General features: G+C 36.2%; 1 protein-coding gene across 3 annotated transcripts in view; it reads left to right on the top strand.

Annotated features, from left to right (window-relative positions):
- The window catches only part of ergic3 (ERGIC and golgi 3), a 64,093-nt gene that overhangs the window by 25,935 nt on the left and 23,848 nt on the right, over positions 1-14,310 (top strand). For 2 of the 3 annotated variants that reach the window (XM_039735765.1, XM_039735768.1), the window contains exons 8-10: positions 258-272; positions 5,574-5,605; positions 9,831-9,927. In XM_039735765.1, the coding sequence (XP_039591699.1) occupies positions 258-272; positions 5,574-5,605; positions 9,831-9,927 (144 nt within the window). The remainder of the gene's footprint in view (positions 1-257; positions 273-5,573; positions 5,606-9,830; positions 9,928-14,310) is intronic. The other variant, XM_039735767.1, reaches the window with a different exon arrangement.

Here is a 14,310-nt window from a genome sequence, read left to right as displayed (position 1 = left end):
AAAATGAAAACTACAGTTGGGACAGAAAATAAGTACATTTTATATTTGAGGCTAAGCATCTTTTCGTGGCACTAGTAGACTAAGACGTTCAAGTAGATTCACACACAAAAATGAAAATCTATTGTTAAGTGCAGAAGGAAACGAAACAGGATGGGAAAGGGAGCATTGGGGTTGATGGGATGGGGAGCCAGTAAATGACTTTTATATAACACTTTCAATTTATATGTGACACCCTCTCCTCTCTTTTCTTTCTGCAGTACACGCTGTGGAGAGTAAGTCACCTTTTTTTTTTTTCACATTTGCAAATTCACTGGGGAGTGAAATAAGTTAAAAGTAAAAATAATTAAAATATTTTTGTTAAACATGAATACCCCATTTCACATGCTAAGTCTTGCTTTGTCACTTCAAACCAGTAAAAATGTAATGTGGGCTGGTCACCATTTACCCTGTTAAATTGCAGCTTTCTAATATAAAGCATTTCTTTTCTTAATTATATACCTATTGCTGAATATTTGCTTTTACGCTTCCTATAATATGTGCTTAGGTTTAAGATAAACTTTTGTGTGATGAAAAAGAGGGCAGCATTCTTATTAAGTATTTTACCTGCAAGAAGTATGTTTATGGCGGGGTAATTGTCTGTGTATAGACCATTGTATATTTCAGTCAAAAATTCATTACCATATGTTTTCATTCAATATGTCACTTTTTTTCGGCTAACTTAGATAGCAGCCTTACTTAATTATGTAAGCTGGTGTGGTTCTGTCATCCATTATATGCTGGTACTTTGCATACTAGCAGTTCTGACCATTGATTATTTTACAATTCTAATTTCTGCTGAAACATTATTATTACTTTACTCTGCTGGGAATACTCTAAGTGTGGGCATCTTCCACAGTTACCTCCATGACTGAGCTATTTTTGTTATTGCCACAACCCCACAGGATGTGAACTCTAAATATATCACATAGTAGGAATCTGTTCTGGACATTGTCCTAGTATGTCAATAGGCCCACTCTCTCACACACACACACAAACTGACACTAATAGTCTCATTAGGCCTGTGTGGAATCTTTAAATAAGAGTTACATATTTGGGGATGTGGGAGGCGACAGGAGTATCTGGGGGAAAGGCCACAAAGATTTAAGAAAACATACAGACCACATAAACAGTGACTGAATGTAAGATCTGAAATCTGTACTAGTCACTTTGTCACCCTTGTCCAAAATCGCCATTATTTGTTAGGTGCCAAAGCAAAATTCTACAGTCTTCAGAATATATTTTGAAATGTTCATTAATCAAATGGGTAAACTATCCTGCAATTCAAGTATTTAATTCCACTATTTAGTTTTAGGAACATCCATGAAAACTGTATGAACTTTTTCCTTCCTGTAAACCAGAAATGTGCCTCTAAGCAAAATCTGATGTACGCTTTTGTGCATCTTTATCAATAATACTCTTTTCCTTATGTAGAAAAAGTGCATTGTTCTTTCTGCTACAATGAAAAGAACTGTGTTTCTTTCATATACATGGACATAACTACAGTATAATATTGTAAAATGTACAGATAAGCGATCCACTCACTGGTGTTCCTGTTCAGAATTTTAGCTTATTGCCTTATGTTTTTTTTAATTTGTTCCCACAAATCTTTTAAACAGATTGCCATCTTTAAATTAATGTAGTGAGCAGTGGGGAATTTTCCATGAAATCACATCAAGGCTGACATTATTCTTTGTTCATTGTAGCCATGATAGGCTCTGGCCTCAATGAAGAATTAAAAATGGTTGGATGGATTATCACAAGAATTTTGTTAATGTGTAATATAATTTGTTAAATGCAATATGCAATTTGTTAAATGCAACATGCATTATGTTAATATACACATTGCCTACAAGAAGAATACATTTAAAACCTTTTTGAGATGAATAGAGAACCTTACTTTTTATTTAATATATAGTAACTGACATTATGTACAATTAAAATCTAAAGTGAAGGATAACAAATGTTTAGATCTTCTCTTAGAGTCAGTGGACTCCTAAACTACTGTAATGGCATACATTAAACCTTATCAAAGCAGTAACACATTGTATTGAATCATGAGTGAGTGTGTTACAGTTTTTAAAGTTGAATAGTTAATTTCTTTTTCCTCAATGTCAGGTATTTTCTGAGAAGGGACTTAACTATATGAACATAAGGTGGTGCTCGACATTATTTTGTACTTGGGCTAAGCACAAAGGCACACTTTGTTTTTTTTAAAAAAAAGGGAGAGAAAGAAAGTAGTGAGAAGTCAAGCATTGGCTAACAAAAAAGATTATAATATGCAAGCTTTCGAGGCAGACCCTTCTAGCCGACATACATCACTCTCTGTTGACGGTGTTCCAAGAAAATAGTTCCCACTCACTATTTTTATTTTTTTTAATTTAATCATGATGCATTAGGTTAAAAGATACTAAATTTCTTAGAGTACTCAATATTTCCAACTCTGTGAAATTTAGCATCATAAATTAAAAAACAGAGTGCAAGCAAACAATGTTTCCTCAAATTCTAACTTAAATAAAATTTGTTTAATTTTTAATATTCAAACTCTCTACATTTGTGTCATGTTACATACCATAATAACGTATGAAATGTAGGAGTTAATCTGATATTTGTAATCAAATTATTTAATGAATACATAAAAAGTTAACATATAAACATTGGACCAGTATAAAAAAAAAAAAAAACGGATCCACCTATGTTACTGTCTTATGTATAGCTACTAATCTTTGATTGCTTCACAATTGATACTGTGGGATATAAAGACTAACGACACAGTCCACAAGTCAATTACTACACCAATTTAATATGCAACCCATTAAGATAATGGATTACAAAGCCTTGAAAGTTGAGGCAGTTAAAATTTTCTTTAAATTAAACCATAGACAATATTGCAGACAAAAATCTAAGCAGTGTCTTAACTAGTCAAGAAGATTTTTTTTTAGCTGTAAGATATAAATAATTGCAATTGTTATGTAATAGGATTTCATAAAATTCAATCTCAAAATTTATAAGATTGACAACAACTGTTATCTCTCTATGGTAGTGATGAAGTAAAGACATTTAATATTAGAAACTGCTAGTCTTTGTTTTCTTGCAGCAATATTTGCACACATATATTATTAGTTATTTCATGTTAGTTTTTAGTATGCCTAATTTAAAAAAAAGTGCTTTTTGTATCAGAATTAAACATAATTATGTCAAATGTTTACTGCTGCATGAAACATTTACTGCTATATCAAAGACAGTGTGTTTTAATATAGCATATTTTTTAATTCATACTTATGCTCTGTGACCCTAACACCTGTATCTAGATAGAAGTAGGTATAAAAGTAAAAAAAAAACCAAACCAAAGTGTTCCTTTAATGTACCATCCATCCATTTACTAACCATGCTAAATCTAATTTTAGGGCCATGGTGAGCCAGAGCCTATTCCAGTAGCCTCTGGCACAAGGCACACACAGAATATGGATGGGTTGCTATTTCATTATAGGGCCATACACTGGCAATGGACACTAGTTCACCTGATGCACGTATGTATAGGATGAGAAAGGGGAAGCCATACCAACAAAGAGAGAATGCACAAACTGCTCACAAGATTGCGACTGTACAGGGAATCTAAGCCATTGTTCTAGAGTGGTGAAATAACAATGCTAAATATTGTATGTTTGTGCTACCCATTAAAAATATGCTAAATACTAAATCACAATGCAAAGAAGAAAATTAGGGGGCAAAAAGGATCATCTGGGCTGTAAAATGTTGAATGTACATTTTCATGAAAGGTCAACATTTGCCATTGTGCTGCTATTCGCACACAATTTACAGTGCAAAGATTACATTTCCATTAAATAGTTGTTGTGTTTCTGGAAGGTGGTATAAAAGTCAGAGGTGTTGGCAGAGCACAATAATGTGAGTTAAATCTAGAGGATTCCTAATTCAGCGAATATGTGTGAACCTCCTCTCCGTAAATGGTTATTCTAACTTGCAATTCAAACCTATTAAAAAATTAAACAAACAATCCTATATTAAATTACTTTAATTTAAGACTGTATTTAAACCCCTATGGTCCAAAATAAAAGTGCAGAGGCTTAGTCAAGAAATCCCAAGTTTTTCAGGTGCCATGCATGGTGCTCTAGTAAAAGTCTAAATAATTTACTGTAATGTTTGCTTATTTAACACTTAACTGCAGTTCTTTAAATGTTAGCTTTGTACTTGGAAGTTGTTTTTTTTAATTAAATCTGTAATAACCTTTTAATTCAATTAGAGTTGGCACATTTTTTAGCAATAGTGTTTCCTCTAGGTTTCAGTCTGTTGCATCCTAAATATTACTGCCCCATCATTCTTACAAAACTGCTTTAGCTGCTACAGATTTGTTGCCTAGCATAAGGAGCCTATATTGTTTTTTTGTTATTGTGTTGCCAAAACATTGCAATTAGGCCGATTTCTGAAATTTCAGTCAACCATTCCCAAACAAAATTTAATCCTTTTAATCCATCTTTGGTAGTTTTGTTAGAATCTTCATCACTGTTGTACTGAAGGACCTCTTTTGGCTCAGGTTAAATATTATTTATTTGTGAATTGATGTGGTATCTTTCTATAGTGAGCACCATCCATCCCACTGTATTTCACAGATGTTGAACTTCAGTACATAGTATATTGTATTGAATTAAATAACTGTTCTCTAACTGATCGTTCTTGTGATGATGGTCATTTGAGTACTTCCATAAGCAGAAAAAGCAGCCCCAAATCATGGCATTCATAACCACAGTGCTTGCTGTTAGATTTTCACAAAGCAAGGTTGTTTTTTCCTTATAGCCAAAATAATTTATCTAAAGAAAAAAATGTGCAAGATCACTTAGAGTTTTGAATTAAATATGAGCAATTTTAGAGCAATGACTTCTCTGCTGCCTACTAATTGAGGCCTTATAGATTCTGTATTTAGACACATCTAGTTCCAAAGAAATGTATTTTTTTAACCCTTTTCTAAACTCATAATCAGTTAAGGGACTTGTGGTTTTTGAGAATTCTGTAGATCATGGCTTGGTTTCTTACATAAACCTTATAGGGGCATGCTTAAAATTAGTAGGTTTAATTAAAATGATGTATTTCAGGGCACGATTATTGCCTTTTTGATTGGTAATATTGTATACAGTTGCTTTAGCATGAATTGATACCTGAGCCATGAACAATGTGCATCATTTGCTCAGGTATATGTATATGTGCCAATTCTTGTTTGCCTGTTGTTTTTCTTACATTTTTTGTAACGATTATACAGTATTGTAATTGAATTTTAGGAAGAGAATGCAGTAGTTTCAATCAAAACGTATATTTAAAGCAGTAACATTTGAAGAACTACAGTAAATGTTCTCAATCCTCTTATACTGTGGTGGTGGTTTCTTTGTGTACTTTCTGCAATGACATTATTCTTGAGTAATGGGTCCTAGTTCACATGTTCATTGTTAATAGTGTCCAGTTAATGTTTATATGCATGTCATGTGTTTTAATTTTTTTTTATTTTAGTCCTTTTTTTGTTTTTTCAGTTCATGACCTGCAGAGCTTTGGCCTGGACAATGTAAGTGTTTACATATATTTTACACTATATGTAATAAGATGCATCACATCTAGTGTATGTACAGCAGACTCAATAGTAAAATATCAAATTTATGTTATGCTGTACATACAAACTTTGTGACTTTTATATAAAAGAATGAATATGACGCACAAGTGTGAAATACAAGTTATTCCCAGGTGTATGTACACTTAATAAAGTAGGCACTATCTAGTACTAAGTGTACATAAGTATGAACCCCTTTTTTTAAAGGATGGATTCAATAGGTTGCTGAAAATATTTCTTGGGTATTTTGGTCAATGCTCATTCAATAACTTCACTCATTTTCCTGAAGATTTTCATACCCTTGAGTTTTCCATTCCACTTTTTCCCCAAAGTTGCTCTTCTGGATTGTGACCTACAACCATGCAGATTACACTGAATAAGCTTATTTCACTGTCACGTTTGTGGAATCAATCTAAGATTATGCATGCTGGAGCTATCCATTTGAAAAGGGCTGACTGTGGCTATAAAGTGATGCAACAATAAAAATAATACTTGACAGTAATACAATAAAAATACTTCATTAAACCATGACATTCAAAAAAATACTCAGTTAATATTCCCAGGCTGAAATATGTTCCTTAAATATTCCCCATTCCATTATTCTACTTCTATACTGTTGACACAAGGCAGGATGGAACTGTGAATTCATGTTAATTACACCAAATATGACCCGAACATCTACATCTTGCAGTGATGTTTTTATCAGTTTTCAGTAAGCCAGCTTTTGGGAATCGCAAGACAACTGTACATCACCTTTCTATCCTTAGCTGACACGTGTGCTGTCCTACCCATTTTTTATCAACTCTACAGACTGAAATAAATGAAAATCATAATATGGTTGCAGTTTCTGAGATGTTGGAACAAACATGTCTAACAATCGTACAACATTCGAAGTCTCTGTAAAAATACGTGTTTTAGTTTTTAGTATAATACAAGTTTTTTTGTGTTCGGTTCTCATAAGCTTTTCCTTTTCCACTGATTTGTGTACATTTTTTTTTTAAAGAAATACTCCCATACAAAAAAATATTAGTACTGATGGCTGAGGAAATGTTTAATCTAATTTACGCTGAATGCAGAGATAAACAATCTGATAGTTTTTCACACCACTGTATACTCCTACTCTATTTGCCCCCTTCCTGATTTCTTATTCTTTTGCATGTTTGTCACACAAAATGTTTCTGATCATCAAACACATTTAACCATTAGTCAAATATAACACAAGTAAACACAAAATGCAGTTTTTAAATGATGGTTTTTATTATTTAGGGAGAAAAAAAAAATCCAAACCTACATGGCCCTGTGTGGAAAAAGTAATTGCCCCCGAACCTAATAACTGGTTGGGCCACCCTTAGCAGCTATAACTGCAATCAAGCGTTTGCAATAACTTGCAGTGAGTCTTTTACAGCGCTCTGGAGGAATTTTGGCCCACTCATCTTTGCAGAATTGTTGTAATTCAGCTTTGAGGGTTTTCTAGCATGAACCGCCTTTTTAAGGTCATGCCATAGCATCTCAATTGGATTCAGGTCAGGACTTTGACTAGGCCACTCCAAAGTCTTCATTTTGTTTTTCTTCAGCCATTCAGAGGTGGATTTGCTGGTGTGTTTTGGGTCATTGTCCTGTTGCAGCACCCAAGATCGCTTCAGCATGAGTTGACGAACAGATGGCCGGACATTCTCCTTCAGGATTTTTTGGTAGACAGTAGAATTCATGGTTCCATCTATCACAGCAAGCCTTCCAGGTCCTGAAGCAGCAAAACAACCCCAGACCATCACACTACCACCACCATATTTTACTGTTGGTATGATGTTCTTTTTCTGAAATGCTGTGTTCCTTTTACACCAGATGTAACGGGACATTTGCCTTCCAAAAGTTCAACTTTTGTCTCATCAGTCCACAAGGTATTTTCCCAAAAGTCTTGGCAATCATTGAGATGTTTCTTAGCAAAACTGAGACGAGCCCTAATGTTCTTTTGCTTAACAGTGGTTTGCGTCTTGGAAATCTGCCATGCAGGCCGTTTTTGCCCAGTCTTTTTCTTATGGTGGAGTCGTGAACACTGACCTTAATTTAAGACAAGTGAGGCCTACAGTTGTTTAGATGTTGTCCTGGGGTCTTTTGTGACCTCTCGGATGAGTCGTCTCTGCGCTCTTGGGGTAATTTTGGTCGGTCGGCCATTCCTGGGAAGGTTCACCACTGTTCCATGTTTTTGCCATTTGTGGATAATGGCTCTCACTGTGGTTCGCTGGAGTCCCAAAGCTTTAGAAATGGCTTTATAACCTTTACCAGACTGATAGATCTCAATTACTTCTGTTCTCATTTGTTCCTGAATTTCTTTGGATCTTGGCATGATGTCTAGCTTTTGAGGTGCTTTTGGTCTACTTCTCTGTGTCAGGCAGCTCCTATTTAAGTGATTTCTTGATTGAAACAGGTGTGGTAGTAATCAGGCCTGGGGTGGCTACGGAAATTGAACTCAGGTGTGATACACCACAGTTAGGTTATTTTTAACAAGGGGCAATTACTTTTCACACAGGGCCATGTAGCTTTGGATTTTTTTTCCCCCTAAATAATAAAAACCATCATTTAAAAACTGCATTTTGTGTTTACTTGTGTTATATTTGACTAATGGTTAAATGTGTTTGATGATCAGAAACATTTTGTGTGACAAACATGCAAAAGAATAAGAAATCAGGAAGGGGGCAAATAGTTTTTCACACCACTGTATGTACAGCATTGAATACAAAAAGCATCCTTGGGGAAAGAACATCAAGATCAGTTGAAAAAGCTTGTGTCTGTGAGAATAATATTTTATCTAAAATGCATCTATTTTGGTTGTTGTGAGCATATGAATGGATAACTTGACATGTAGATTGCATGACACGAATAATATGAGACTTTCATGGGTGGTTCTGATGTCCACCATTGATCTCCAAAGACGCAAACTTTCTTATAGAATGTGATATTTCTGTTTTGTCATTACATTTTTTTTGTCTCGGGAACTTTGCATATTAAATTTTGTGTGAAACATTCCTTATTGTTAATGCCATATATAAAGAAAACACAATTTAACACAGAAACCAGGCATACTTATAGATATACAGTTTAGAGTAACTTAAAATGCTACTTATCACTGGCATTCTTAGGACTGACAACAAACCCATCAGCTGAGGGAAAGAAAACTACACAAGATAACTGTTCTGCCACGCCTCAGAAGAACAGATGCAAAATTGCTGTAGAATTTGCCAACAATCTGGTACATGAGTGAAAATATTTTATTCTTTGGTTCGGCAAAAGCTCTGCAGAATTGCGAGTTCAAATGTGTAGAATGCAATCCTTATCAGGGCCAAACAAAAGAAAGATTAGAGTAAATGTTGGTATAAGCAAAGATAAGTTAGTAGAATTTTAAAAGAAAATGTCTCTATGAAAAGCAAAAGGATGCAGAAAAGTGAATTGGAAACAGTCTTAAGCATGCTATTTCATGTTTAAATTAGCCTGAACGTAGTTATGTTTTGGTCACGAGTGAACAATTCTGGAACTAACTTTCTCTACTTTGATGATGAGACTAATAATTGTAGCAGTTGAAGCATTTTGAAAGAGTACAGAAACATCTTTAGTGACTATTGACGTTTTTGGCATGTTTCATGTAGAAATGCGGAATCTGAAAACATGCGATCAACACCAACAGCCAAAAGCAGGATAAAACGCGTTACATTAAAGTAAACTTGACATGCATCACTTGTTGTCAACCAAAACACTAATTGCAAAATGCCCAAATACTGTTATTTTTATTAAATTTTCCCCACCTGATGGTTGTGATAAAAATTTGCAGCAGTATGAAGTTTAGCTAGATCCTTAATGGGTTCCTGCTCAGCTCCGTACAGATAATGCCCAGGCCACTGAACCCAGGATTCTGGGAATATTGTGCAGTAGTGTTTTAATTGCTGCATCACTGTAATTCTTCAGTACTAAAATGGCAGGATGGGTCACAAAGTAATCTTATTATTAACTACTGAAGAATAAATACAATGAAATATAAAAAGTGACATTAACTACATTTTCTTTTTTCATGTAAAATCAAAATTCCTTCTGTTAATTGTAATTTTAGCTATAAAGAGCATGACTTAAAATAATTTCAGATATAAAAATAGTGGTACCCTCATATTATAACATTTCATATCTTTTTCTGCAGATTAATATGACTCATCACATTTCACATCTGTCATTTGGGCGAGATTACCCAGGGATTGTAAATCCTTTAGATGGAACGAAGGTGGCTGCGCAGCAAGGTAAGGACATATTGCACTTTTAATATTTAGGTTGAATTATGTATGAATTACAGTTGCTAGGCTTATTTCTACAAGATATTAATGTAGTGATATAATTGTACATTGTCAGATAAGCTGTCAACTTTATAGCTGTCTCTAGCCAATATCTTAGGACTCTTTTTTTCTTACGGTTGTTTTTTGTACTCATTTTCTGTTCAAAAGCATATCTGCTTACAATACAGGTGCCGGTCATAAAATTAGAATATCATGACAAAGTTGATTTATTTCAGTAATTCTATTCAAAAAGTGAAACTTGTATAATAGATTCATTCATTACACACAGACTGATGCATTTCAAATGTTTATTTCTTTTAATTTTGATGATTATAACTGACAACTAATAAAAGTCCCAAATTCAGTATCTCGGAAAATTAGAATATTGTGAAAAGGTTCAATATTGAAGACACCTGGTGCCACACTCTAATCAGCTAATTAACTCAAAACACCTGCAAAAGCCTTTAAATGGTCTCTCAGTCTAGTTCTGTAGGATACACAATCATGGGGAAGGCTGCTGACTTGACAGTTGTCCAAAAGACGACCATTGACACCTTGCACAAGGAGGGCAAGACACAAAAGGTCATTGCTAAAGAGGCTGGCTGTTCAGAGCTCTGTGTCCAAGCACATTAATAGAGAGGCGAAGGGAAGGACAAGATGTGGTAGAAAAAAAAGTGTACAAGCAATAGGGATAACCACACCCTGGAGAGGATTGTGAAACAAAACCCATTCAAAACTGTGGGGGAGATTCAAAGAGTGGACTGCAGCTGGCGTCGGTGCTTCAAGAACCACCATGCACAGAAGTATGCAAGACATGGGTTTCAGCCGTCGCATTCCTTGTGTCAAGCCACTCTTGAACAAGAGACAGCGTCAGAAGCGTCTCGCCTGGGGTAAAGACAAAACTGCTGCTGAGTGGTCCAAAGTTATGTTCTCTGATGAAAGTAAATTTTGCATTTCCTTTGGAAATCAAGGTCCCAGAGTCTGGAGAAAGAGAGGAGAGGCACAGAATCCACGTTGCTTGAGGTCCAGTGTAAAGTTTCCACAGTCAGTAATGGTTTGGGGTGCCATGTCATCTGCTGTTGTTGGTCCATTGTGTTTTCTGAGGTCCAAGGTCAACGCAGCCATCTACCAGGATGGTTTAGAGCACTTCATGCTTCCTGCTGCTGATTAACTAACTATATGGAGATGCAGATTTCATTTTCCAACAGGACCTGGCACCTGCACAAAGTGCCAAAACTACCAGTACCTGGTTTAAGGACCATGGTATCCCTGTTCTTGATTGGCCAGCAAACTCGCCTGACCTTAACCCCATAGAAAATCTATGGGGTATTGTGAAGAGGAAGATGCAATACGCCAGACCCAACAATTCAGAAGAGCTGAAGGCCACTATCAGAGCAACATGGGCTCTCATAACACCTGAGCAGTGCCACAGACTGATCGACTTCATGCCACGCCACATTGCTGCAGTAATCCAGGCCAAAGGAGCCCCAACTAAATATTGAGTGCTGTACATGCTCATACTTTACATGTTCATAACCTTTCAGTTGGCCAACATTTCTAAAAATCCTTTTTTTGCATTGGTCTTAATTGATATTCTAATTTTTCGAGATACTGAATTTGGGACTTTAATTTCTTTTAATTTTGATAACTGACAACTAATGAAACATTTGAAATACATCAGTCTGTGTGTAATGAATGAATCTAATATACAAGTTTCACTTTTTGAATGGAATTACTGAAATCAACTTTGTCATGATATTCTAATTTTATGACCGGCACCTGTATTGTCTTTTCTTTGGGGTGTGGATTAAATTCCCAACAACTAAGGTTTATTCATTCAATGATGCGATTGTCAAAATATCTGTACAAAATGAATAATGGAAGGTTTTCCCTAAACTGTGAAGTGGTACATATAATGTAAATCTATAATAATAAAAGGCAAAGCCCTCTCACTCACTCACTCATTCTCCAACTTCCCATGTAGGTAGAAAGCTGAAATTTGGTAGGCTTATTCCTTACAGCTTACTTACAAAAGTTAAGCAGGTTTCATTTCAAAATTCTGCGCGTAACGGTCATGACGGTTGATAACGTTCGACAACGTCCGCCGTGTTGAACTTTATTTATGGCCCCATCTTCACGAAATTTGGTAGGTGGCTTCCCTGCGCTAACCAAAACCGATGTATGTACTTATTTCGGTGGTATGACACCACTGTCGGCCGCCATATTGAACTTTCCAACGTCACTAATTCTCCAACTTCCCGTGTAGGTAGAAGGCTGAAATTTGGCAGGCTCATTCCTTACAGCTTACTTACAACAATTAAGCAGGTTTCATTTCGAAATTCTACGCATAACGGTCAATAACGTCCGCCATGTTGAACTTTCTTATTTACGGCCCCATCTTCTCGAAATTTGGTAGGCGGCTTCCCTGCACTAACCGAAACCAATGTACTTACTTATTTCGGTGGTATGATGCCACTGTCGGCCGCCATATTGAACTTTTCAACAGTCTGTTACTTATGGGCCCATCTTCAAGAAATTTGGTACACGGGTTCCCAACGCTAACTGAATCCTACTTACGTACATATATACGTCCATAGCCTGCACCTCAGTCACCGCGTGAGGTGGCGTTGTGTCCCCCATCCCAACGCCTTCCACGTGGTTGGCTGGCTGGCTGCCTGCCTATATAAGACTGTCCGTCGCTCCGGTCTCTACATTCCCTTCCTTGCTTCGCCACGGGATTCACATCTCCCTACTGAAAACTACAGCCCGAATTTGTTTAATCCACGGCTTCTCCGCTGTTTTGTTTGTTTAGTACAATTATAGTTATTGTATAGGTATTTTACACTTACGTTACATTGCTCAGGTACCCATTTCCTTTATCATTCCAACCCCCATTACCATGTCTATCGAGATGATCACTATCGATCAAAGAACTGTCACTTACCGAGTGGTTTCCATGCCCAGAGATAGCACCTACCTTTTCCATTCTCTTTGTTACATATTGCACGGCCATATCAGGCTCACTCTTGATTCTGTCTTATGTATTGAATAACTGGGACAGGTTCAAGGTGTGGACTGATGATGGTACAGGAGATAATTATACTACACAGGAGCACTATAAGAGTGAAATGCTTAAGCCCTTCATCTATGGTTCTGCATGTGAGTTGATGGCTGCCGCTGAATTGTTCGGTTGTCGCTTTCAAGTGTACCGAAATGGCCAAATAGTTTACACCTTTCGACAACCGCCAATGTCTCTTAAACATCTTAGATTCACAGGTGACGATTTCAGTAGTAGACATTTTGATGTTTATGAATTTTAAACTCTCAAAAGCTGGATGTGATTTTATCAATGAAACCGGTTGTGTGCTTACAACGCTTGACAGATGCCAAATGTCACTTCAACACAACAAATCCTGCAAATACTGTCGTAACTGAAACAAACCATGAAACTCAAACCGATTATGACAGAAGCAATCCAAGCTGTGACATTTGAGACAAGATTACTGTTCACATGGCCAACTGTAAGTTACATGCTCAAGAGTAAGCTCAGCGCACAGCTTGGTCATGTTAAAACTGGAGGGCCGAACTGACAACATGGTATACAAAGAGATCCTTAAATAATTATTGGCATATTTTTCCTCAGTTTAAAAAGGTTTAATTTTCTTCTTAATAAAAATTTTAATGCAGTACTTTGCCGCTGCGAAGCGCGGGTATTTTGCTAGTACTAAATATTCTAGGCGAGATGCAGGAAGAAGCTTAGAGGCAAGATTTGAACTGTGGAAAGACATCTGCTTGATTATAAAAGAATTTCAAACTGACAATCGTACATTTTAAAAGCCTTAAAGAGATGGCTGATGAAGGCATTCACCGTGTTGGTGTGTGCTTGCTTGTACAACATTGATGGTTGACCAGAACAAGCTTTGTCAATTACACCTATTCTTCCCACTTTAAACATTTCTACCCACTCATGGACTTTGTTGAGTCATGCTATTATCATTTCTGTACTGAGCCAACATCCTTTGGTGAATTTCAGCAGCTTTCACTCCGTCTGCCCAATGAACTCTCCTGTATAGTGGTGAAACCCTGCAATGTAGTGTCCATGTTCCTTTGACCTTGGGTTCAACTAAAGGCAAAGCCATGCACTCACTGTATGTGTTTAAACTATACATAAGCTATCGTGAATGTGCTGTATTGCATCAGCTTCATACAGTGATTTAACCTTTTCTACTTTTTTTAATCTTTTACAATTGGGATGGGTCAAGTAATCTTGGCCGGTTTTGTTTAGTGTACTGTGGAAAGCATTAGACTGTCTCCACAAAATGTTCTGCTTCATCCACTTAAGAGTTATGT

The sequence above is a fragment of the Polypterus senegalus genome, chromosome 14 (genome assembly GCF_016835505.1).
Source record: "Polypterus senegalus isolate Bchr_013 chromosome 14, ASM1683550v1, whole genome shotgun sequence".
Classification (NCBI taxonomy): Eukaryota; Metazoa; Chordata; class Cladistia; order Polypteriformes; family Polypteridae; genus Polypterus; species Polypterus senegalus.
Note: the sequence above shows the minus strand (reverse complement) of the source record. Positions and strands in the feature narration are given on the sequence as shown.